Source organism: Tachypleus tridentatus, chromosome 9 (assembly GCF_004210375.1).
Source record: "Tachypleus tridentatus isolate NWPU-2018 chromosome 9, ASM421037v1, whole genome shotgun sequence".
NCBI classification, from domain to species: Eukaryota; Metazoa; Arthropoda; class Merostomata; order Xiphosura; family Limulidae; genus Tachypleus; species Tachypleus tridentatus.
Genome location: NC_134833.1, coordinates 42,395,319 through 42,422,479, shown reverse-complemented (window position 1 = coordinate 42,422,479; position 27,161 = coordinate 42,395,319). Strand labels below are relative to the sequence as shown.

Below are 27,161 nucleotides of genomic sequence, written 5' to 3'. Positions count from 1 at the left end.
TATTAATTACATAATAAATTAATGTTTAATCAAAAACATTTTTTCGGCCTTACTCAGGTTCTAATCCTACTTGTCGATAGATGAGGTAGGTGAAAGATAGTTTTCCGTCCGCGTTACGCAGGTTCTGCCATATATAGGGTGTTTTATAAGAGAAATCTTAAGATGATGATGCAAAATTTTGATATTTCCGGCTTGTACAGGTTTCCGTCCTATGCAGTTTCCCGCTTAGGCAGGTTTTACTGTATTAGGTAACAAAATGACTCTACGGAAACACTTATGGTTGAAGAATGTGTACAGCACTTTCCTTTCGATGCAGCGAGATTTTTGAAAGATGTAAAGCCAAAGGATTAAGATGGAGAAGAAGGGAACATTCGTTTTTCTCAGTGGAAGTGCAAAAATTCTAACAGCTGAATAGTCAAAATACTCTGAATCTCACATCCAAGCCAATTCTCATAAGTACAGTAAAAGCTATTATGAAAAAGTTGAGCATAGCTTTTGGTACCGCCAATACAGGATAACAAAGAAAAGAATGAAGATAGTGGATGCTTATGAGTCAAGTGTCCAATAAACAACTTCAAAGCAGCCGCTACTTACATGAGAAAGATGACCAAAGAAACTGGAATCACAACAATTACATTTGCCACATACGTGTCACATTCTCTGATACAGTCCACATGGACTTTTGTTTTGTTGAATGCGATAAAATATGATTTAGAAACCGAATTCGCTTACAACCTATGTTGTATAAAGTTTGTTTAATTGTCCTTTAATAAACCCAACTGTTATGAAAGAAATTGTAGTATCGAGTAATACATATAGAGAAATGTTCTAAAGGAAGGGGTGTAGAACATCACTTATAAATGAAATACAAATAGCTAAGAAAATAAAAAGTAGAAAAAATAAATAATATTATAACACTCAAAGTGTGTTGATATTAATATAGTTTGTATGATGATAGGGTTAACAGCTTTCTATAAACTATTGCGACGTGCAAGTAATATCATCAGTCAGTTAGATGTAGAAAGCATTTTTGATAAGTTTCTACAACGTGTACACTTGTATGTGCATATGATGATGTCTGATTGCACAAGCTGGACATTAAAAAATGTAGGACGTTTTGAAAGTTTAACAAAGTAAAAAAAAAGTTTTAATTTTCAAGATAGTGATGTTAGAAAATGCGTTTATATCAAAACCCATGAAGGGTTTATTGTCGTATTTTAGAGATATTCTGACTCTTAAGTCTATCAAATGTTAGCACATGACTTATTAGGCCAAGTTTGAAACTTATTGAATGATTAATATACGATTTTGTTTTTCGGATAAGTGCATTGTTCCTCTTTAGATTTATTTACTTAGGTTAACACGAACACAACGCAAAACTAAACCACTAGAACGACATTATGCACAAAATCCATAAGAGTAATTTGTTTATTGAATATTTCATCCTTAAATAAACTAGCACGACAGTTCCATTTGTTCTCGTTTGTGTTCATAAACTACTCAGTGGTATGCAGATTTTCACTAATATCCCAGAGGCAAGTACTTGGTCCACAATAGTTTGATTGGAATTTCGAGGTCTATTTGTGCCAGTCATTCCTAATTTAACAGTGAATCTACCTACATTACTACTAACCGACAAATCTTGCATTAATCTTTTATCAACAACTAGTGGGATTGACCGCATATTATAACACCCGCATGGCTGGAAGGGCGACAATGTTTAATTGAATGAGGATTTGAACCTGTGACCCTCAGATTGTAAGTCAAGCGCCTTTAACCACGTGGCCCTGTCGATTCACAAAAAACAGTATTTTGGGACGACGTTTCACGTTATGATGCGTATTCATATACAAACAATGGTATCGTTATTTAACAAAAAGGACGTAAAACACGCTCAAATAGAGTAAGTGAAATTAAGTGAAATAAACACACAATACAACGGAGAATAACATAAAATTAAACCGAACAATGAAATATATAAAACTCAATATAAAATCATAGAGTATAATCGTATACAAAATTAACCTTGATTAAGACTCATAATAACAAAAAAACGTTAACAAGACTCAAAGCTGAAATAAAGCACGGAATAGACATGCTTGCATTTATAAAACAAAACACATAAACAGTATGATATTCACATGAAACATAGAATAGTAGCGATAAAATGAAAAAAAAACTCAGTGTTAAAGTTTCAGAACGAGCTCAATACTGAACACTTTGGATTAAACACAGTAATGAACACTTTACAGATTTGTATAAAATACAGAATAAAAGTAAAATTAATTGAAACTCAGAATGCTACTTCATACAGAAATTATTTACTTAAGTGTCTGTTTGTTTTAGAAATTTCGCGCAAAACTACACAAGGGCATAGTTATTCCTAACCTGAGTTGATAGGTTAGAAGAAAGGTAGCTGGACAACAATAGTATATATATATCCAAATCTCGTCTCATTGAATATTCCACCCTTGGTCCAAAAGTAGAGAGCGCATTTTGCGGTAATAGGAAATGAATCAGGAATTCTCAGATGAGGAATCATTCGGATTTAAGATATAGGTTATTTTTCCCCATTAAGCTGTAAATTATCGTTCATCTTCTTTTAACAAGTTCTATACTAAATCCTATTAATACACTAGCTGTTAAACATTTTCTTCAAGTGTTTCAGTGCTGAGTTATCATATTGTCAAGATACCACAGCCTTGACTTTCACAGCCAGTTGCTAAAGCAGTTCTCTCCTTCTCCTCAATCCGATGTTTCAGCGGCAAGTTAGAAGACTTCTAATGTAGTTTGTATCAGATTTTATAATAATTTACTGTAAAAAAATAAAAGTCCAGTTTATAGTCTTCAAATGTTCTACCCCCTCCCTCCCAGGATCAGCGATTAACTTGAGAACTTTCGATACTTATATTCAGAGTTCGATTCTCTGCAGTGGACAAAGCACAGATAGCTCGTTGTGGCGTTTCACGATAAAAGAAAACCAAGTAAACGTTGCGTTTTCAGTAGGAGTTTCTTGAAAGTATGTGTAACAACTAAACCTTGATAACGCTAGTCTACAACCAAAGATGTGTATTTTAACAGTTAACTATGATAAGTTATTGTATTCAAATATCACTAAACATTTTTTAGAAATTTAGAAGTTTAGAAATAGTCTTGAATCAACTGAAAACCAAACAACAGCCACAAAGACTAATTCACTAAGTTTGACTCGAGCCTATTTAGCATTGGAAACAACACCGAATGTAGAATGTAAGGTTCGTGATAGTTTATTATCTTTAATGCTTGTTTTATTTCATGAAAAGCTCCGAATGAAACTTGAAAACTCATGTCAGAGCCAACAGAATAGACCAACGTTCTTATAAACATCGGTCTGCAAACAATACTGTATTACAATTCACGACAATACTCCACGACAAAAACACAAGTTTTCTGTTACATTTCATAATAATATAACCTATAAGATAATAGCTAGTAAAGGCATGTATTAAATTTAATGAGAGTAACCTGAAATAAATGTTAGTAGTCCATGTATTGCATTTCACAAATATAATCGATAAAATACGTAATGCAAGTAAAGCTATTCGTTACATTCCACGATATTACCTCGAGAAATAGGCAGTGGTAAAGCGATGTATTAATCATATTGTATTGATTTGTAAATGTAACTGAGATACTAATGTTTCATAAAAAGTCCAATTGTTTTATGATTTACTTCGAAATCAAAAATAAATAATAAATAATTCTTCATTAAAAACAAAACATGTTATGTCTACTCATTATGTTAACGTTACAGTATGATACTTGAAGTTGTATATATACATACATATATATCATTAAATGAAATTTCCCAAAAATCATTCTTTAAATGATAAAAATGTTAAAATTTCTGTCATTTTGCATAAAACTACTCTTTAGTAATTAAATTAACGTCAAGATAGCTTATTATTACCTATTAACACATTTAACCCTGAACTACGAGATATTCTTTGGAGAACAATGTTCTTTATACCACCAAATAAATCACATTGAATGCTTTAATTTTCCAAAATATGGTTAAATAATTAAATAAAATCGAGTTGCTATACAAAGCGTTCAATAATGAACTATAATTTTAGTATCCTATCAGAGGAGTTACTTACCATGGTCTGGAAGCAAGAATGTAATTGAACAAGAAAAGGGGGTTTGTCAGCTAGAGCAAGGACTCGCTTTTCTACCATAGCACATTCTACATCATCATCTTGTACGATTATATCTTTTTTGAGTATCTTAATAGCATATAACTCATCTATTCCTTTCCTTTCAGCCAGCATAACCTATATTGGTATCAAGTCAAATATAATTGTACTTTAATAATAATAGGCCTACATAACTCTTCATATACATGTAACAAAGCCAATAAAAACAATTATTATAATAATATCCCATTACAATGAAATATCAAGTAAATTGAATATGTTTAGAGAGGTAATTGTTAAATTATTTACTGGTTTTTATACTCATTCCGAATAATAAGGATTCCAGTTCTGACAATAATGGATATTCAAATGACACTTGTGACTGAAAAATAATGTTACAAATGAATTCAGTTTACGAGCAGGTAGATTGTGACCAGAGCATTGTTCAGTACAATCGATATTCACAAAGAATAAAGCATAAACATTTGAAGTAAATATTCAAAATTAATATTATTTTTATGTCTTCGACTGATATCAGTATAAAACTTCAATGAATTTATCATATGAATATTGTGATATTTTAAGGATCTCGAGCTATATGTTGTACGTTAACATTATCTCTTCAAGATATTAGTTTTGTAGTTGGCATCATATAAGACACTTTAATATATTTAATAAAGATTTGTAAGTATTAATTTAACCAAACAATGACAACATCTTACCGTATAAATTATATGAATAATACAAAGCAAAACCTGATAAAACTAGACTTTACAGTTTGAACAGTAATTAAATACCAGCATACTTGAAGCAATATTTTCTTTAAGAAAATATGTTTGTTTGTATGATGTTAAGCACAAAGCTACAGAATGGGTTATCTGTGCTCTGCCCATCACGGGTATCGAAACTCGATTTCTAGCGTTGTAAGTTCGCATACATACTGCTGTATCACTGGAGGGCTTTCAAGAAGAGAATACATAGTTAAACCAACTTTCTATTTATAAATCAAACTAAAATATTTTCATGGTATCAAAAACAAAAATTACAGAAATAAACATTAAAAAGTTTGAAGTTGTAAATCAAATTAATGTTGTACATGGTGCAGGCCTCTAAGTACTATGCAAGATAACTAATTCGTTGCTTCAATGTTTGTGATAATAAAAAGACATCGGATCAAAAACAAATTGGTAAATCACAAGAAAATGGCCTGGCATGGCCAGGTGGTGAGGTCAATCAACTCATAATCTGAGAATCGTGGGTTCGAATCGCCATCGCACCAAACATGCTCGCTCTTTCAGCCGTGGGGAGGTTTTAAAGTCACGGTCAATCCCAGTATTCGTTGGTAAAAGATTAGCCCAAGAGTTGGCGGTGGGGGTGATGACTAGCTGCCTTCCATCTAGTCTTACACTGTTAAATTAAGGACGGCAAGCGCAGATATCCCTCCTGAGCTTTGAGCGAAATTCAAAACAAATCACAACACACTGAAATATAAAAAAATACATAAAGCTAGCACTTCAGAAATAAAAAGAAACACAGATTTGCTGGGGTCTCATTGGTTTTTTTAACGGTTTATATATACATTAAGGAAGATATAAACAAAGTATTATTGCAAGGTAAACTATAAATATGCTTCATGTGTAAAAAATGACAAACTCACTTTTCCAAAACTTCCTTTACCCAGAACCATAAGGAAGTTGAAATCGGAAGCCCTGATAATGTCTTGCTTCCCCATATTATGAGGGATATTTGGTAAATCTGAAAACCTTTCTGATTTTTGTGTTCCTAGGGACATTCTGCTCTAATGGCAAAGGGAAAATCATGAAGATTGTGTTACATTGCAATAGGCTAATTTAAAATTATAATATTACTTTTCAGGCAATTAATTTTCATATTTTTAAGGTTATAAATTAGAAAGTACATTTATTTCTATTTTATTTACTTTTGATTATTAATATTAATAAACTATTTTGTTGTTCTATTGTTAACATATCCTTTTTAAACATATATTAATATTAGGTATAAACAATTAAAAATTTTAGTTTCTAAATGTGAGAAAGAAATAGTTGAGCATTACGTTTATTTTTTATATTTTTCAAACCCAGATAAAAATTAATTATATGATGAAGATAAGAACGTTGAACTGGTAAAGTTACATTAAAAGTTTTGTTCGCAATATCTATGTTGAATATGCTAATTGTTTATGCTTATAAATAATATAATTATATTTTTAGCTAGTTCGATCATATAATGGCCACATTCGCTTATCGTATTTTACGCAGGTATTTAATGTCCGATTGAGACTGCGTTTATTTGTCACGTTATTAAAGTGTCGGGCAGTAGTTAACTGTTTCGACCTCCACTTCTTTATATCAAAAGCGCAGTTTCTTTTTATTTACATTGATAATTTGGAAAACAACAACAACATATGTATATATAATGGTAATAAATGATTACATAAAGTAAAAATAGATAAAATAATTAGTTCATAACTACATAACGTTTATAAACAGTAGCTAGTAGTGGATTCTATCTAGCGGTTATCTCTGTGTGGAAGGCGATTCGAAATTATGGATGGCACCACTGTACCAGTCTGAGCGATGACAAACGTGCTTAGAAACGACTCCATGATTGGAAGTAGGATAGTCTGTGCATTGGCCGGTGTTCAAAACTCCTCTAGCGTGTAACCTTAACCATAGAATCATATGAACGTAGCTTAAGTTTATTATAATAGTGCTACAAGTGTTTACAATCAAACTGAGTCAAACAAAAATATTAGATTTAATACAACTTATTTTAAAATTTTGTATACCATGCTAAACCACGTCATTGCAGTTAAGTTTACAAGCATATTTTGAATATGGTGTGCAATTTCATATTTTCCAAATATTTATTATTCAGTTCATTAGTTTTCTCCAGTCAGTTCTTAAAGTGATGTTCATTCATACTTAAAAACAGTCCTGAATTGCTTTAATGTGTGTCTAGCTTACTATAAAAATTAAATAATTTATCCTTTGTTCTTTTATTCTGAACTATTTCTTTTAGCTTTAGTTGTCTTCTAAATGTTTGCTTAATACAGTTAAATGAAGATATCTATGTTTTTTACGTAATGTATCTTTCCATACTCATATTCTGTCAATATTACCACAAGCTTGTTAACCAAAATATTTTTTTATTCTAAAGAAATGATAAATTTCTACCATATAACCTAAGTAATATATAAATAAACCGATCATAAAGCAACCATAAATAATGGGAAGAGGACTAGCAGAATATATCTATGGTCCTTTACAGACTTCAAAGTCATCTTCAAGATTCGAAGTAACCCCAGTATACCGACCAAGCCTTTCCATTATATCAATTACTCATATAGCTACTCCCATTAATAAATCCATTTAGGAAACACGTCCGTTTTGCATGAGGGAGGACGTTAACATAGTTCTCCCAGGATCTTGAATGACACCAGTAATACAGATCTCTGGTAACCTGCTCCTTGACCTCCATCATGCTTAAGTTACCTTCGAGGTATGTTTCAGTCCTCCTTTCTCAGTAGGAGGCTATGCCATGTAAATTTTATATCAATAATGAAAAGGTTCATGTTTTTTGTTTCTTTGCAGTTTGTTACTTGTAATATTTAAAAGTCATTTCTGAAGTTTCAGTCTTACCTATTTTGAGCCAAAAATTGATATAATTGACTGTGAGTACAGGTATTATCAAATAAACATTTAAAACCAATAATTTATAGAACAATTTAATGTTTTGTTCTTAAAGACGTTTTTAGACAAATGATAAAAATTGTTCACTTCTATTATCAACATCAGTTTTCAAGTGATACAGTCTTGGTCAAAATATTTTTGTACTTCGTAGAAACAAGATCATTATTATTAAAATAGAATACAAATACATTTAGTGTTGTCAAACTGAGAACCTGTGTTACATAAAACGTTTACACAGGTTATATGGACGTTGTGAACGATTCACTAAAACAGCAAAACATTTTATCAGACATCTGTAAAAAAAGATGTGTAATTCAGTATTTCACCTCTGACAACGAAACCTTAACAAAATGTATAATGACAATTATACAATATAGTATTATATCATTATAAATAGCATCTGTAACCTTATATCAGTTCATATTAAACATTCAGTTCTAGTTTGGTTCTCCTCGTATTTTAATAACTTTCTCAAGGCAATGTGGAAGGCTGTTGATGAGGTTATTGATATAATACACCGTTATTTTATCCCAAGCTGTCACTAGAAGACAATTCCACTCAGCTACAGTAACTCGATTGGGGCCGCAGTTAGCAATACTTCGGTTCATTTCTGCTCAATAATTTTCAATAGAATTAAGATCTGGAGACTTTGCTGACAGTCCAATCTTGTGAGATTTTCCTGGTTGAGGTAATCCTGTAAAATACGTGTACTGTGGGCAATGGCATTATGATTCTGGAACACAAAGATTTTGCCATATATTGTTCTAGCAAACATATGGTAGAAAGATCGTCTACATGCTGTACTTGTAGAATGCGCCACTGGCATTTCTCTCAAGAGCAGTTTTTCCCACCATCATGAATAGCTCTCCAACTATGTATTGCGCTACCTCCTGTGTGTATCCCCTTTGGGAAAGAAAATCTTTTCTCATCTGTTCTCCAGGCCAACGATGAACACGAATTCTTCCATCATTTTTAACAAGCTAGGAAAAAGACTCTTCCGAAATGATAACATATTTTTATTGTCCTAACTGTAAGTTGACAAGTTGTCTCACCCAAGTAATATAGTAACAAGTAACATGGCGAATTCTGGTTAATATCGGTTTGCAGATAGCACTTCCTGCAACATAACCTTATTTGGTCAGTTTCCTGCTCATTGGTCTTCTAGATACCCTGGAAAGAATGTGTTCATGCCATTTCTGTCATAAGCTGTTGCAAGACTCGTTTCGATCTTGTCGTGTTAACCTGATCAAAATACTGTTATCTCAGGCAGTAGTTTTTCTGCGTATATTAATAGACTTTCCTCGAACAACGTTTTCTGTAGTCCATTAATATTTCAGGATTCTCAACACTGAGGATACCGTACTATCCCAACAATGTACGTTTGTTTCACACCATTTCTGAACAGCCGAACAAATTGACTCCCTGTAACTCCTGGCATGTGACGAAGTATAACTCCACACGAAGTACAGAGAAATTATCTGAATAAAAATTTGATTTGTTCCGAAATAGATAATGCCAAACGCACACCATTTTATACAAAACGGGTCTGTATGTGTGTTTTGACGAACAAACGCTTAAAACATCTTATACAGACCATAATAACAACTTTTTCGATCATAAATATCTTCTCTGTTACTACTTGGGTATTTACTCAATAGCTCCTACATTACGCGTAGACAATAACATCAACATATAACAATACTGAAGCATTTAGGCCAAGACTGTACTTGACTTATCATCTGATTACAGTTTTTCTAATGATTTACATGAACAAAAGTAGTTGTTGTTTTCTTAATGTAAAGTTACACAATAGACTACTTGCACTCTGTCCACCGAAAGGACTCGAATTCCGGACTTTAGCGTCGTAATAAACATATGAAATACTATTTATATATAACACAGCTGAAAGGGTAATCATATCACTTAACTTATATATTTCACGATATTTTAAGAATTGAGTTTTGTAAAAGAATAAATGTTAATATTTCGAAACATAGAAAAAACTTCATAACTGGCAGATTGTTATCCACGTTTTTATCTAATATATATATATATATATACTGTAGTATTCTACTTGTTTTGCTCTTTATTACTTTATTAAAATTTTCCAAATTTATGTTTTCGTACACGTATCTCTTTTGTAGTTGCAAATTTTAACTCAGTGAAGTGTCTTTGATATTTATCTACAGAAGTTTACTGGTTTTAGAACTTAAAAGGAGTCTTATTAACAAAACAGGGGGCGACTACTTAAAAATAAAAGTATAAACTATACATAATGACGCTCAAAATGAAATATAAATGTTCATTTATCAAAGTAACTCAAAACATAGACACAAAACCTTAATTTGGGTTCTTCAGGTTGCTGGTTGTATTTGATATACTTATACATGTTCTTCAGGTTGCTGGTTGTATTTGATATACTTATACATGTCGTTTGTATTATTTAAAATAAAAGATATTCTTTTTTCTCAACTATTGTTTTTGAGTATTAATTTAAACAAAAAAAGTAATTTTATGTCTAGAACTTGTATTTCATTTCTAAGAAAGGGAAAAATGTTTTAGTTCTCTACACGTTATTTTGAACTATAATTAACCTAATGCTACCTACTACATAGAATTAAGATTATGTGGACTCCGTTAATTCGTTACTAATTTTTAATCAACATATTTTCACTTTAAATATTACTATTGTTGTTTCTGTTTTGTATTGATTCAAGCACATTCAATTTTTAATAAAGATCAAAACTTGAGATCTGGGTTTTTAATATAACTTCTAACCTCAATACTTATCATAATTCCTAAAAATATAAAAAACAAGCTTACAATTACAAATTTTAAAAATGAATTAAAACTCCTGTAAGGTAATCTATACAAATTTTACTATGAATATCCGAAGTATCTTATTCATGACGTTATAAAAAATCGTCAATACGTTTTATTATGTAAACATTTCATAAAATTTCTTCTACACTCCTAAAGTTTATATACAAGTTAAGCTTGTGTATAGTTCAACAAATACAATAATATAAAAAGTATTCGTAAGTAGAACTCATAACACTACATAATAAAAATGTAAAAGATTAAGACAAAAATCTAACCTTGGTTTCTGAATAAGAAACCTTTAAATCTTAACTGGAACAAAACTGAAACCATATGGCACAAGAGCTGGAATATCTTTAAAATACGTTGTTAGGTAAGATGGAGCAAATATAGCATCGCTAGTACTTGATAATTGTTTCAAGAAGGAGGTTAAATGAATTTCACTCGTTACACTAACATATTTAAACAACACGTTTGTCAAAACAATTAATTATTGACACATATATGTTTTAGATTGTGCTATACAAAAATCTCAATAATCCAGATACAGGAATTATCTGATTAACAGAGAATAAATGTCATCGAAATAAAGTTTAAACCAATGGGCTACCTTCATTTGATTTTTAAAGCGAGCCACATCGTCGTTATCAGGTGTTACAGGTACGTTGTAAAACTCGCCTTCTTCGGCAGTTAGCAGTTTATACCACCCTTCTGCAGGTTTTTTAATAATCTCAGAGATGCCAAATGACAAAGAACCCATGAAATCATTCCTTGATGTTCTATCCCAGTCCCAAATCTCTATCAACAGTCTCCTGTCTTTATCTTCAGCCTTCAGATCACTAAAGGAATATCGTTATAAAAAATAAAAAGAGTGTGATTTGAAAATTATTTTAAATGTAAGTTATAACAACATTATTAAGTAAAATATAATAAACAATAAAAATATTATAAATAGGAGAAATCTTATATTTGGGTAAAAGTACTTGTATTTTTATAGTAAGTTAGTAAAAGTCTACATAAAACAATTTCCTGATTTATTATCTTCCCTTTACCTCTCACTCTTCACAGAGCAGTCTTTTTCAAATTTATTATACTATAAAAGCACATGTTTCAAAGAGGACAAAGTCTGCTAACTCTCGAATGATATTGTCACCAATGAACTATCGAAAAGCTCGTAGATAATAGCAATAAAGACCAGCGATCATAATATAAAATATGAAATTGAGTGTGTTTTAAACATTAAAGTAATAATGTAAGTTTGGAAAGTAATGTTATTCTAATGCCAAAAGTTTTTAGAGTAATAATGCCTCTAAATGAAATAGATGTTATGCAACTGTTCAGCTTCCCTACTGTGTGTACGTGCGCAAGTACTTGTATATTTTCAGAGCTTAATATGTCGTTGGTGTGATTACAAAAATCATTTTTTTTGTAACAGCTTGAAATAGTGCAAGATGATCCAGATAGAAATTTATCTTTCAACACATTCACAAGATAGCCTTAGTGTTTACTTCAAGCAAGTCTACAGTACCATAAATTATGATTATCTTCTAATCGTTTTAGGTAGTGTAGTTACACTGATATTACATAGATTTTAACCGAATAAATCTGGCACAGCTTAGAAAATGATAAACTGAACCAACTGACTGTTTTGAATTTCACGAAAAGCTACATGAGTGCTATCTTCGTTTGCCATCTCTAATTTAGCAGTGAAAAATTAGAGGGAAGAATATAGTTATCACAGTACACCACCAGCATATGGCCTACGCTTTTACCAACAAATAGTGAGATTGTCGCTACTTGTAATGCCACGGTGGCTAAAAGAGCGAGCATGTTTGGTGGGACGGGATTCAAACCCACAATCCTCAGATTGCAAGTTAAGCGCCTTAACCACCTAACCATGCTGGCCCATTAAAGTTGTAAAATAATGTTTTACAATCCAACGCTTTGTCTCAATAAATGAATAAAGAATTCATTGCCTTTTTCTTTGCGAATAAAGTACAGTCTTGACCAAAATGATTATGTATTTTGTAATAAATAAGATAATTATTATTGGCATACAAATACGCTTGACGCTGTCAAACTGAGAAGTGCATGTTATATTAGGCATTTATATGCGTAAGTTGTGTAATGAGACATACTATTATTATCATGAACGATTCATTACGATAGCAAACGTGTTTTATCAGAGACTCGTAGTAAGAAGTGTGTAATTCAACATTTCACCTATCACAACAAAATCTTACCGAAACATATATAAATTATTATTAAAAGCATCTGTAATTTTATACCTGTTCGTATTAACATTCAGTACTTGTTTCGTATTTCTCTTACTTTAATAACTTCTTCAAGGTAATGGAGAATGTTGTCGATAAGGTTATTGATATAATACACCGTGATTTTATCCCAACCTATCACTAGAGGACGATTCCACTCAGCTACAGTAACTGATTTAAGGTCGTGGTTAGCAATATTCCGGCTCAGTTGTGCCCAATAATTCTCAATAGAATTAAGCTCTGGAGACTTTGCTGACAATCCAATCTTGTGAGATTTCTCTGGTTGAGGTAATCCTATAAAATACGTGTACTGTGGGCAATGGCATTGTAATCCCGGAACACAAAGTTTTTGCCATACCTTCCCCACCAAACATATGGTAAAAATATCGTCTACATGCTGTACTTATAGAAGGCGCAACTGATGCTTCCCTGTAGGATATAAAAAGCAGATTTTCTACTATGAGTAATAGCTGCCCAAACATGTATTGCATCACCCCCTGTGCCTCCTTTCTAAAAGATCGTCTTTCCTCATTTGTTCTCAAGGTAAACGGCGAACACGCATCTTACCTTAAGCTTTAACAAGTTGGAAACAGAACTCATATGGAAAGATGAAGTGTGACCAGTATCCTAACAGCAAGTTGGCATGTTGTCTTCCCCATGTAACACAGTGACGACTGTGAATTCTGATTAATATCAGCTTGAAAATAGCCCTTCTTGCAAAATAATCCTCTTTAGTCAGATTCATATTTACCGTTCTTCTGGATGCTCTGAAATGAATGTGTTCATGCCATTCTTGTTGAACAGTTTTGTAAGACCTCTTTTGAACTTGATGTATTAGCAGGTTCAAAACACGATAATTTCGAACACAGCTCTCTGGCGTCTTTCTGTACGCTTTCCTGGAACACTCTTTATTGTAATTCAGTGACATTTCAAGATTAGGATTATAATACAAAGGAGATACCTCTGTTATTCTGTTGCCTCACACCATTTTTGAATAGTCGAAGTCATACTTTACATCGAGTATGAAGAAATTATATGAATAAAGCGTCGGTCTTTTTCGAAAATTGTTATACCAAAAGCACACCATTTTATGCAAAAAAACAAACGCATATTTTGGCGGGAAAATGCTTAAAACAGCTCGTACTTGTTTTTTTTATTATACGCTACGTCTCTGTTGCTACTTAGATATTTCCTCAATAACTACTCCATGCTTGTAGACAATAACAATAATATAGAACAGTTTGGAAACATTTTGGCCGAGACTGTATATCACTGTGTCTGCATGTTACCTCAAAGTAAATTAAATAAGAACTTAAAGAATCTTATTCAACAGGCCTACGATGGTTGTATGGTCTTGAAATTGTTACATGTTCTACAGTAATTCCTTTGTGCTGAATCCAAAAATGTTATTCATTTTTCTGCATACATAATTTTCACAAAACGTCATATGTACTTTTACTTAAGTGAATCATTTTCATTAATATCTGGCCACATATTGACATGCTTAAAATGTTGATAATCACAGGCTATAATTTCTCTAGACCAATCGCGACGTGAGAGTTTTATCAATCGTTCTAGAACCTACGAGAAAAACACCGTTAGTAAATAAACGGCTACCAAGCCACATGACGTGTCATTTCTGGATAGTATATATTTGTGCGTGCACTTTGACAATATTTTTCTCTTCAATATTGGCCCGGCATGGCCAGGTGGGCTAAGGCGTTCGATTTGTACTCTGAGGATCGCGGTTTCGAAGCCCCGTCGCACCAAACATGCTCGCTCTTTTAGCCGTGGAAGCGTTATAATGTGACAGTCAATTTGTTGGTAAAAGAGTAACCCAAGAGTTGGCGGTTGGTGGTAATGACTAGCTGCTTTCCCTCTAGTCTTACACTGCTAAATTAGGGACGGCTGGCGCAGATAGCCCTCATGTAGCTTTGCACGAAATTAAAAAAAACAAAACCAAACTCTTCAGTATTATTTATTTGTCACTATGGCAACAAAACTTTGTGTAAATGACCCAAATATATTCTCTTATATTTGTGATAAATGTATTGTACATATGATTTAAGTAAGTGATTTTGTCTTCTAGGTTTGTAAATATCGGCCCGGCATGGCCAAGTGGGTTAAGGCGTTCGACTCGTAATTTGAGGGTCCTGGGTTCGAATCCCGGTTGCACCAAACATGCTCGCCTTTTCAGCCGTGGGGGCATTATAATGTGGCGGCCAGTCCCACTATTCGTTGGTAAAACAGTAGCCCAAGAGTTGGCGGTGGGTGGTGATGACTAGCTGCCTTCCCTCTAGTCTTACACTGGAAAATTAGGGACAGATAGCCCTCGAGTAGTTTTGCGCGAAATTCAAAATACAAACAAACAAACGTAAAAAGAAAAATGAATATTATTTTCAAAATTTGCCTAACTGAATTTTAGAAAATCCGTTATTAAAACCCAAACAACTTTTATTAAGTTTGTATTCGGAGGTCTGTATTATTAGCAATGACTTCTGTATCTGAAGATGGTTGGTATGGGTATTAACACTATTAACAAAATGAAGCAGAGAGCAATATTTCGACCTTCTTAGGTCATCTTCAGGTCAACAAAGAGAGAGTTTGCAACGGACCGTTGCAGGGCGCATATCTTAGGGATGTGAGTGCAAATTGATACAGGATTATCGGGGAACGCTGCAGTTAGATGTCAGGTTATTATTTATTACAGATATAAACGTCTTCCTTTATATTCGTTTGATTTTGGTTTGCATTGTTGTATAAGTAGGGTGTTTTTGATTTGGTGTTTGTTTATACTTTTTTCCCTAATTAGTATCTGGGTGTCATCTGTGGTTATGTTGTGTTTATTTGATTTGCAGTGTTCAAAAACGTGTGAAGGTGTTTTTTTTTTTTTGTATTCTTTGAATCTGATTTCCATTTTGCTGCTTGTTTCTCTAATAAAGAAGTCGTGGCAGTTGTTGCATTGTATCTTATAAATATTGTTTTTGTTGTGTTTATCAGTGTAGGTTTTACATAGTTTGAACTCTATGTAACTCTATGTCGGGAATATATGGTATGCAGCAGTGTAAGGTCTTGTAATTTGTTGTATCTTGGGATTTATTAATGTTTGTTTGCAGTTGGTTGTGTCGTTGATCTAGGTGTGGGTGTGTATAACTTTTATATGCAAAAACGGCTCGTTTGGGTTGAGAAAATATTTTACATAGAAGAGCGAACAACGTTTCGACCTTCTTCGGTCATCGTCAGGTTTAGAGAAAGAGTTACCTCTTTCTTTGTGAACCTGACGATGACCGAAGAAGGTCGAAACGTTGTTCGCTCTTCTATGTAAAATATTTTCTCAACCCAAACGAGCCGTTTTTGCATATAAATTTCTCAACAAGTGGGTTTCTCGACATCACTGATTGTGTATAATTTTATCTACGGTTTTTGGAGGAAATGTTTTGATGTTTATGAAGTGTTGTTTAATTTTATTGATTTCATGTTAATTTTATCAGGTGAACATAGTTTTGTAGCTGTGTTTATTTGGCTTCTTAATATATTAAGTTTTTGTTTTGTTTCATGTGCTGAGTCCAAGGAAATGTATAGTCCAGTATGGATGATTTTTCTGTGGATTTCTGTTTTGAATCGTGTATCGGTTCTTCTGATCTTGAGGTAGAGAAATGCTACTTGGTTAGTTTTCTTCCTGTTCACAGGTAAATGTAATGTTGGGTGTACAGAGTTAACGTGATTGAAAAACTAAATGTGTGTTCTGTAGAAGTGAATCCAGCAATTGAATCGTTAACATACCTGTACCGGTATAGTGGTGGGTGTAAGGCTGAATTGATCGCTTGAGATTCAATCTGTGTCAGAAAAATGTTGTCTAGAACTGGTGACACGGGGTTCCCGACACTTGGGACATTTATTTGTAGGTAATTTTGGTCATTGCACATAAAGTTTCTGACTGATAAAGATCCAGTTATTGGTGCTAATAAAAAAAGGTATTTAATAGACAACGGATACATTTACTTCCCAGTGGCAAAATATTAGTAAAGGTAATCTAATGAAACATAAATGTTCTGTACACCAGCAGAAGAATGAGGTGCTGTACAAATCTTTTAAGTTTATATATTGGAGTAGTTTAGAATTTCTGGTGTAATGCGTTTTTTGAAAGAAGCAGGTGAAATACACTGAAATGTACTTTACAAAATAATGAAAGTTTCTTTAAACTGAGAATAAGGACAAACTATCTTGGTACAGCCCATAAATTAAAATGTGTGTGAGATAGAGATGTTCACATATACTCTCTTTACTTATGAAAACTGGAGATTAGCCAAGTGTTGAGACAACAGTGATTAATTACACAGCTGAGCCCTTGGACTATTAATAAAGTGCTACTATTTAGTTATACTTTTGTAACTTCACACAATATTGAAATAAGAGTGATAAATTACATAGTATGATTCTCAGGCTCTAAATAAAACACCACTGTTTAGTTACAAACACTGCAAGTTCTTATGACGAGTGAACAGAAAACTACCTCTGCATCTGTTCTTTAAAGTTTGATAGTTATTTAGTGTTTAATGTCACTATGAAATGAAAGATCACGGCTTATTAACACAGTTCTTTGTACAGAGTTAGCAAAACCTTACTTTAATAATAGATACAAAAAAGTGCATATCCATGAAATTTTTGAAGATACTTGCTTCCGCAGTTTCGGTTATTGAGAAATAACACAACATTTCTGACTTGCTATTAGCTTTACGTTGCGCTAACTGTATTATTTGATACAGTTAGTATTTATTTAGCTATAAACTTTACTTTGCTTGGGCCGCTTTATTTGCTACAGTTACCATTTACTGTATGTCATTACAATAATAATGACCAGATTTAAAGTACGGAAATACAACAAGTGTTTGAGCAGCTAGTTCCATTTAATAACATTGTAAAAAAATGCTTGTTTTCTTTCTAAGCATATATGTCACTAATTGTTTGATCATAATTAGTTATTTTAATTTCGTCCAATATTAGAATAATATTATTAATAATCTATTACAGGATGTGAAATTTCTCCGTACTAGGGTTTGGAACAATATTGTTTGGTTAATATCTGGCTCCCGCTAGTACAGCGGTAAGTCTACGGATTTTCAATTCTACAATTAAGGGGTTCGATTACCCTTCCCTTCAGTGGGCTCAGCAGATAGCCCAATGTGACTTTGCTATAAGAAAAACACACACAGTTAACAGTGGAGATTCATTAAACACTAGCAGTGCATTATTTATTTCTTCAGTTCCACTCACTAACTATTAATTATACATTCTTAGTTAATTAAAACTTTCCCCATTACTAAGTGTTGAGATGCACTATTTATTTACTTAAAAGTATTAGCAAAATACTACTTTTAGACACAATAATGCATGTCACCAAGTGTTTTAGCACACTATTTACCTAGTAGTATTAGCAAAACACTTCTCTTAGACACAATAGTACATAGTCACCAAATGCTATTTGCTGCAGGGTTTGTGGCCCCTTAAGTTCTGAGATACTTTAATGTATAGATCAATCTCCCCCCTGATTTCCAATTACTTCTATAGCTAACCTAAGGGAAGAGGAGATCCGTATCCGACAAAAAAAAAAAAAACTAGTGAGGGATACAGTTAAATAAATGACTTCCCCTGGAGGCTAGGAACACAAAATTGTAATGCCAGATTTAAGTTCAGGAATGATTAAACTTACTTTTAATCCACCAATTGCTTGAGAGAACTTTTACGTTTGTGTTAACTTCTTGGTACCCCAAATAAACAGATAAGAATACTCACAGGCCACCCAGAGTCCATTAATTTCCATCAAAACTTATTTACTTCTTAAAAGATACTTTCATAAAGTATTGAAAAATAGCATTTAATCACACAGTTCAGTCCCTTAGGTTTTATCAAAATTATCTACTGTTTACTTATTGAATGATAGCATCGGAATGGCAAGTTTATTTCATCCCTTGTGTGTTGTGATTGTTACTAAAACAGAACGATATAATTACACAGTCGTTAGCTTCCTCAAGTATTGAGACGACATTGTTTATGACCATCGTTCTGTATACTTACAGAACTACTACAATCTTAGAGTGAAAATACTCTTTCATATTTTTAAACAGTATACTGTACTTCATCAATTGTGGAGTTAGCGCTACTTGAGTACTCGGAGTGTTGTATTTCACCAAGTGTTGAGAGACAGTACTGCTTAGTTAGACAGTGTGCTTCACCCAGTGTTGGAACAGCATTGCTTAGTTAGTGTTGAAACAAGCTGCTTAATTACACAGCGTGTAGCATTTCACCATGTGCTGAGACAGTGTTTCTTAATTAGACTGTTCCTATAACAAATATTAGTAACACCACTTCTAGGAGATGTAAGAGACATATTAATAATTGGGGGTGGGACATGGTTTATTTGACAAACAGTAGTAAGAAAACGTGTGCTACAGAAGAGACAGGTTTCAGGATTTATCTCTGGGTCCTGGAAGCTGTTGTGTTCTGGACTAAAGTTAATGCATTTTGCTGCTTTTCCTGAGAGTAATTTTCTTAATTTTGAAGCATTCTTACTGTGAGGTATAGAAAATGAATAAATTAAATGCAATAAATAATTATGTATGCACTTACATATTGTTGTCTTCTTATTCAAACTGTTACAAACATGTGTTTTCATATTTCTGTAGATTTACTAAACTAGGTTAAAGATCTTTAGTATTGATGAACATTTTATAACTGAATGTTTGATATCATGGATCGACAATGTACTCATAAAATCCAAAATTTTACAAATATTAGAATAGGACATGAATATCCGCAAATTTCAGGATAACAAATCCAAAAGTTTCCTGTCGTGAGAACAGACTTGTCCAGTATTTTCAATTACAGTTTTTTTAATCATTTGCTGATGATAAACGCTAACACTGATAACTACAGATGCCGTACGTGAAAGAAGTTTTGTCCCAGCTCTGTTTACCAACAAAGTATAGATGTCATCAATAAGTTGAAACAGCATAACTGTGGACCAAAAGAGTGTCCATTAAGTATATCCACAATGCGACAAAAATCTCTGCTTTGTGTATTTGTCGAGACCCTGTCCAAAGACGTCTAAAATAAAAATATCTGCTTTTATCAACGTGTGTCTGTCCAGACATTGTTGAGTTACACATAAAATAGGAATCCCTGCTTGCAAAGAAGATGTGTACGTACCGCAAGGGCTAAAACACAGTTTAGTTACATGAAAATATGCAAACATCTATAAATCAGAGTGTGATTATTAAATATTACTTACAAATACAGCGTTTCCATCCACTTGGGATTTAAATTAGCACGGATTGTCCTGGTCTTTTTCTTCATAGAATTGCCCATATCTGGAATCAGCTTCAGTTTCACATAAGGATCCGACAACCCATTTGGATCCATGGGAACGAGGTTTTTAGCTTGACGTACTAGAAAGGGAAAAGGAGTTCAGTTGATTTTTATTGAATTCTTTTTTTTACCCATTGTTTCTTAGAGAAACTTGTTCTAAACACAGAGTGAAAAATCAAAAGAATAATTGTTTTCACATACATTTTAAGTCTTCTTTTAAAATTTGGTACTTTATTAATTCTTAATTAATCAACGTTGTGAAAACGCTTCACTTGTTTACAGTCACTAATTAATTCTCTCTTGAGTTCAGAGATTTCGGACGAGTGAATCTATCTGTACAGTTATTTGTTATTATATTATATTTGAACGGAATAATTATAAAATGGCGATTCATTGTCATCGTTCCAGTTATCAGTTTATTCACCACATTACATTTTTGAATTATAACACATATGAAAACTACTTTTTTGTGTTTTTTTTCTCAAACGAAAATATGTAACTTGAAACATCAGCATAATTAGAAATTAATGTCAGGGTAACAACGTCCAAGGTATACCGAAATATATTTGTTGAATGTCGTCATTAACTTATTAAGATACATTATTTTCGTGTTAGATCTGTTTATTTGTTTGATGGTCAGCACAATGGGCTGTCTGTGCTATGTCTACCACGGGTATCGAAACCCAGTTTCTAGCGCTGTAAAACCACAGACATACTGCTCTGCTACTGGGGGCTTTATTTGTGTTTATTTGTTTATATTAAGATACCAGAAAAAAATAAATATTTATAACTTAACATGGAGAAATATTACTTTATTAGTACACAATAAGAAAAATGTCGTTACTGTTACTAATTTTATCACAAAATATAAAATTTTAAGATTTAAGTATTTTCTTGAATACTATTTTTTTATATCTGACAAATCTAAAGTAAAATGATATGATATAAGTGATCAAATTACGGTTTATACTGCTCATTTTCCCTTGGAAACCTTCGTGCACGCGGTTACTTGTTTGTTTCGTTGATAAGAGTAAAGCAAAAGTGGACTATTTGTGCTGTACACATCACGAGAAGACCTAAATCGAATTTTAATATTATAAGCTCTTACATCTATCGCTGGGACAAAGAGAAATTACTTTTTATGTTATTGCGTAATAACGAATGCGCTTGATTTTCTGATATTAAAATCAGAGGTTCGATTTAACGTACTAAATGTTTCATGTGTACACTTAATGAAAGTAACATGTTTTATGAGATCTGGTAGCACAAACTAATTGTACAATTTGTATCTCAGAACGGCTGGTTTAGGTACTAACACTTTTATTGATAAGCAAAGAACAACGTTTCAACCTTCCTTGGTCGTCTTCAGGTTGACAAGTAATTGTACAATTTGTGTACAGTACTAGCAACATATTATACTTTAAAACGCGGCTTTAAAAGTTAACTGTCAAAGAGCTAAATAATTTATACTGCGTAGTACTACGTTTACATGTTTATTGTTTACTAATAATGGAGGTGTCATATTGTATAAATTTCACCGTAATATTAGTTTAACTTTAAAAATGTCTAAATTCAGATGCACTCGATCAACTATGCCTTTTTTACCAGATGCTCATTAAATATAAAATCAGAGTTGTGAGATATTATGATAGTAAATAAACTGTATCTTACAATGTTTAATGTTTAGGTGATGGATGAAGAGTGAACTGTAAACCTTGTTAAAACAGCTGACAAAGCAGGGAAGTAACTTGTGTTTTCGGTTAAAGTCCAACATTTTTCTTGTACCAACATCCGGCAACATTTATAGAGATTTCTAGAAAACATTCGTCTTTTCTAAAAAAATCGACTTCACTCCAATTATTATTCAATTAGCGTGAAGATATAAACAATAAAACATTTCATTGGAATACACACATTTTCTGTATATTCCTGAAAATCGTTACGTAAATTGCATATTTGTTATTTTAAAATATATTCATCAACTATAAGCAAAGTAATTAGTCATAAATTTCACAGAATGCACACATTAATGTGAGTCACTGCTCATGTTCAACTTGTTGGTTGTATCCAATTTCAACGAAAATGCTTTAGTGTTCAGGTTACCAGTAACTATCGTGTTGTATTCAAATAAATTAAAATTTGATATATTCCCAATATACTACGTTACATCAAAATGTTGATATTATGAATGACAAATAACAGCAAAAACAAAACAAAAGCAATAATTCAGTCTCTTGATAATATAACTGTATGAGTGATTTTGTATTAGAGAAATTATTTTGAATTTATATTAATTAATAAAAAAAATTGTTTCGTATTTACATAGTTATAAAATAAATGTTATGAATGAGTTTGTTCTCTCCAGGGTTTTCTAAACTTCAACTTTTCTCCTAGAGAGATAGAGAGAGAGAAGTTAATTATGGCTGTATAGTGTCTGTAAAATGCGGTGAGTTTTTCACACGATTATGCGGATTGAAAGAGTTATTAGTAAATAATTATCATGGACGTCAAACATTTTCGATGTTACTAACGGCACGAAATTTATTCACAAAGAAACTGTAGTGAATAAAGTATTAACGTTTCTAACAAATTATCGTTCTTAGTTTTATATTTTAGTTGTCATTCTTATTTAAAACAACAACATCTGTTTATCTGCTTGTAATACTAGTGAATAACTAAACACGAAAAGATGAAATGTGTATTATATGTTTTTCGGTTTATCAGAGATCTAAAAATAATCCATTCAAATTATGGAGACATAGAAATGTTGCAGATCAGATATCTTGGAAAATTAATTATAAACCAAGAATTTGAAGAAAAAAAATTAATAAAATACCTGAGTTTGTCATTAATATCCAAGTATGTTTTAAAAATCAACTCCACCTCTAGAATACGTTTACGTGAAGTTCATGAACATTTACTAGATACAATCGATTCAGTATTTGCATTTTCATCTACACACTAATAAGTAGTTATAGCAGTCAGGAAGGAAAACGATGTAGTCACAATAGTCCATGCATGACTGTATATTGTCGGTGAAATGTTATTAACAATCACTACAGATAGTGGATTATGGAAACTTGGTGGGCTTACCTTCCACTGTCAGCCTGTTGTTGTTTGACGCTACCTTTAGCTCTATTCTTCCCCGTCTTTCAGTGTAATCACAGCCACACAAGTTTGGAACACTCTCCCGACACCGTTTGTGAACATTCATGTCACAGGCTGAAAGATCAGTATGTTTGAATTAAAATAATCCTATCTTAATCTGTTCATGTGGTCCTTATTTAAGAAATTTTATATTAGTGAAAATCTAAATAATGATGTTTTGAATTTAAGCCATCAATTGCTAATGATAACTGTTTTGAGTTTCACAACGTCAAGTACAAAATACTTGTTTACAAATATAATCTATTGTTACGTTTCAAAGTACCCTTATTCCACAATGTTGTTGTGTCTTTTCTTCTTTTTACAAAAAAATGATTATTGTAAAAAGCAAGCAATAACTTCTGGAGAAGAACTTCTTCAGGAAGGGTTAGTTTTTAATTCAACTTAATCCTGCGTCCATTTCCAGTATGGACAAGTCAAGTGGAGTTGTAATAAGTAAATTTTCAAGAGCTGTCAACAGAGTAGTCAGTACTTTGGTTTGTACTCAAGTATTCTCAGTGGGAAAGATTTAAGTAGAGTAGCAACAAAGAGAGTAAAATTGCTCGTGTCAATACCTTGGATAGTGCTGAAGTGTTTTCACTAATGACTCTAAATTTACAAGTGATTCTTATTACAAGTTTCTAAGATTCTGTTATTTAATCTGAAACGCTATTTTACTTAAAAACTGTTGCTCAAGTGGTTTCAAATATTATATATACTGTTTTATTGTTTACAAAATTTTATATTTTAGGGAAAAAATTAAAAATCACACTATACTGAGATTTGTCACAAGTTCACCTGTTATAGAATAATAGAAAATAACAATTCATGATGACAAGATTTATTTTGTTTTAATTTTGCGCAAAGCTACATAAGGGCAATCTGCGCTAGCCGTCCCTAACTTAGCAGTGTAAGATTAGAGGGAAGGCAGCTAGTCATCACCACCCACCGCCAAATCTTGGGCTATTCTTTTACCAACAAATAGTGGGATTGACCGTAACATTATAACGCACCCACGGCTGAAAGGGCGACCATATTTGGTGCGACAGGGATTCGAACCTGCGACCCTCAGATTACGAGTCGAACGCCTTATCCCACCTGGCCAATGATGACAAGAAACCCACGTGAAGTAAAGACGTATTCTAAAGACAGCTGGTATGGGTATTAAAACTTTAATTGAAATAAAACAGAGAATAGCGTTTCGACCTTATAAGGTCATCTTCAGTTTAACAAAGAACAATTTTTCAGAATAGGTCTTGAAGTAGATTAGAATTGAAAATTCTACATTATGACGTAAACCTTTTCAGGAGGTGCTTGTTTGAATGTATTATTTTTTTTAAAGATGGAAAATAAAATAAACATAGTTTAATTATACGAATGCATGATTTAAAAAAAAATTCAGGTTAATCGTACAATCGAATCCAGTAACATGTTTAACGGTATGAAATTGCTTTTTTTTTTCTTTACAGAAATCACAGAAACTTGATCTAATGTTACTTTTACATTGTGTATGTTTGCTTACAAAGTATCTTAAAATATACTTAAAGCTCCAGTATTTATTTACTGTGTGACAATTCAGCATTCTATCCAAGAGGAGAAGAGACTGAACATTGCAGCAATTAATTATATTACTTTATCCAAGTTATAATTTTAATTGTTTGTTTGTTTTGAAATTTCGCACAAAGCTACTCGAGGGCTATCTGTGCTAGCCGTCCCTAATTTAGCAGTGTAAGACTAGAGGGAAGGCAGCTAGTCATCACCACCCACTGCCAACTCTTGGGCTACTCTTTTACCAACGAATAGTGGGATTGACCGTCACATTATAACGCCCCCCACGGCTGGGAGGGCGAGCATGTTTGGCGCGACTCGGGCGCGAACCCGCGACCCTCAGATTACGAAGCGCACGCCTTAACGCGCTAGGCCATGCTAGGCCCCTATAATTTTAATTTCATTAAAGTTTTTTCCTAAACTAATAAATAGTATCAATCAATGAAGTTATTTCTTTTTTCCCTCTTACTTTTGATTTCAAAGTATTTGGTCACATAATGCAAATAATTATAAAAAAATTTGGAAAAACAATATAAAATGCAAACTTCGTGATTGCCACTTCTTTAACATCTGAATATTAATCGCGCTGGAGAAAGGTCGTGTTGATAAAGCACGCTGTGATTGATTTTCATGCATCCAATAGGAATGTGCTATATTAGTATAAAACCTGTGCCACGTCGTTGTGGTGTTTGTCCAGTTATAGCTCACCGGAATGAAATACCGAATGGGTGTTATGTATAAATGAAAGTTTTGGCTAGTTAGTAATTCCTCGTTTGAAGAATTGCATTGAGTATATTTCAGTAGAAATTATATGTAAGACAATGAAAAGGGTATTGTTAGTAGTAGAAGTAGTCGAAGTACAAAACTTAAAATCCACAAAAGTGATATTAAGTATCAGAGGGCACGTTTTTATGAAATAGATAACAGTTACGATATTGGGATCGACTTGGTTTAAAGACAGGCGTGAATACTGCTTCGACAACAATAATATACACATCCAAGCAAAGTGTCTCAACGACCGCGGGAAGAACGGTATGGTATTCAAATTACAATATATAAACAGAAGTACGGTATGACGTCAATGCAGGTTTTGTATTGAATCTCAGTTAAAGTTATAGGTGATCTACACAGAACTAATGGTGCCCTGGGGACTGACGAAGCACAGGCTTATTTTTTGATATTTGATGTCATTCCTTCGGAAATATAACTCATTGGGAAGGAATTAATCTTTCAGCATAATAATGTTCCCAAGGACGCATCAAATATGGTGAGATTATACCTTTAGAGAAAATAAACCGATGGAACATTTACAACCATCGTGAACAAAGCCCTAGTATGAACATTACAGAGGCTGTATGGGTTGCATAAAATGTGAGAAGGTTAAAAGGAAATCAAATAACTTGTTTGAATTTTAAGGAATTTTAAGACATATGAAATAAATTTTCGTACATCAAGAGCTTGTACTAGTGTATTACTAATACACTAATGCTATAAACGTGTAGATACTCATACTATATGCAGTTGCAGTGGTGTAAGTCCAGTTATAATTCCAAGGACTGAAATGCTGAGTAGAAAACATGTAAAAATGAACACTATTCTGTATATTGTTTTTTATTTTCTGTTATTTTAAAATCATAACTGAGCTTCCCATCAAGTAGTTATTATTTCTTTGTTCCTCTTGTTTGTGCATTGCTTGTATTTTCATAATTAGTCCCATTACTTTATATTAAATATATAAAATACATATATCTAGATTTTTAGGTCCATACAAAGATGCTTCAGCGAAACAAAGAAAGTAAAATTTTGCTTTATCCTAATCAGTAGGTGATACCTCACAAACACAATGTCCCCCAGTGGGACGGTGGTCATTGTATTTATGATGCTAAAATCAGAGGTTCGATTCCCCTCGGTGGACAAAGCAGATAGCCTGTTATATATTTGCTATAACAATCATACACATGATAAATACAACAAAATAAAGAAGCTTTTCGATACTGATAGCCCCCTGCTAGTATAGCGGTAAGTCTATGGATTTACAACGTTAAAATCAGGGGTGCGATTCCCCTCGGTGGGCTCAGCAGATAGTCCAATGTGGCTTTGCTATAAGAAAAACACACAAAGAA

At 32.7% G+C, this 27,161-nt stretch overlaps 1 protein-coding gene across 5 annotated transcripts in view; it reads right to left on the bottom strand.

Annotated features, from left to right (window-relative positions):
• Nucleotides 1–27,161, bottom strand: part of LOC143225137 (protein kinase C, brain isozyme-like) — a 143,299-nt gene that overhangs the window by 38,050 nt on the left and 78,088 nt on the right. For 2 of the 5 annotated variants that reach the window (XM_076453999.1, XM_076453998.1), the window contains exons 5-9: nucleotides 23,440–23,568; nucleotides 20,270–20,426; nucleotides 11,319–11,547; nucleotides 5,833–5,973; nucleotides 4,140–4,313 (exon numbers count right to left, since the gene is read on the bottom strand). In XM_076453999.1, coding sequence (XP_076310114.1) covers nucleotides 4,140–4,313; nucleotides 5,833–5,973; nucleotides 11,319–11,547; nucleotides 20,270–20,426; nucleotides 23,440–23,568 — 830 coding nt within the window. The remainder of the gene's footprint in view (nucleotides 1–4,139; nucleotides 4,314–5,832; nucleotides 5,974–11,318; nucleotides 11,548–20,269; nucleotides 20,427–23,439; nucleotides 23,569–27,161) is intronic. The other 3 variants (XM_076454000.1, XM_076454001.1, XM_076454002.1) reach the window with 3 other exon arrangements.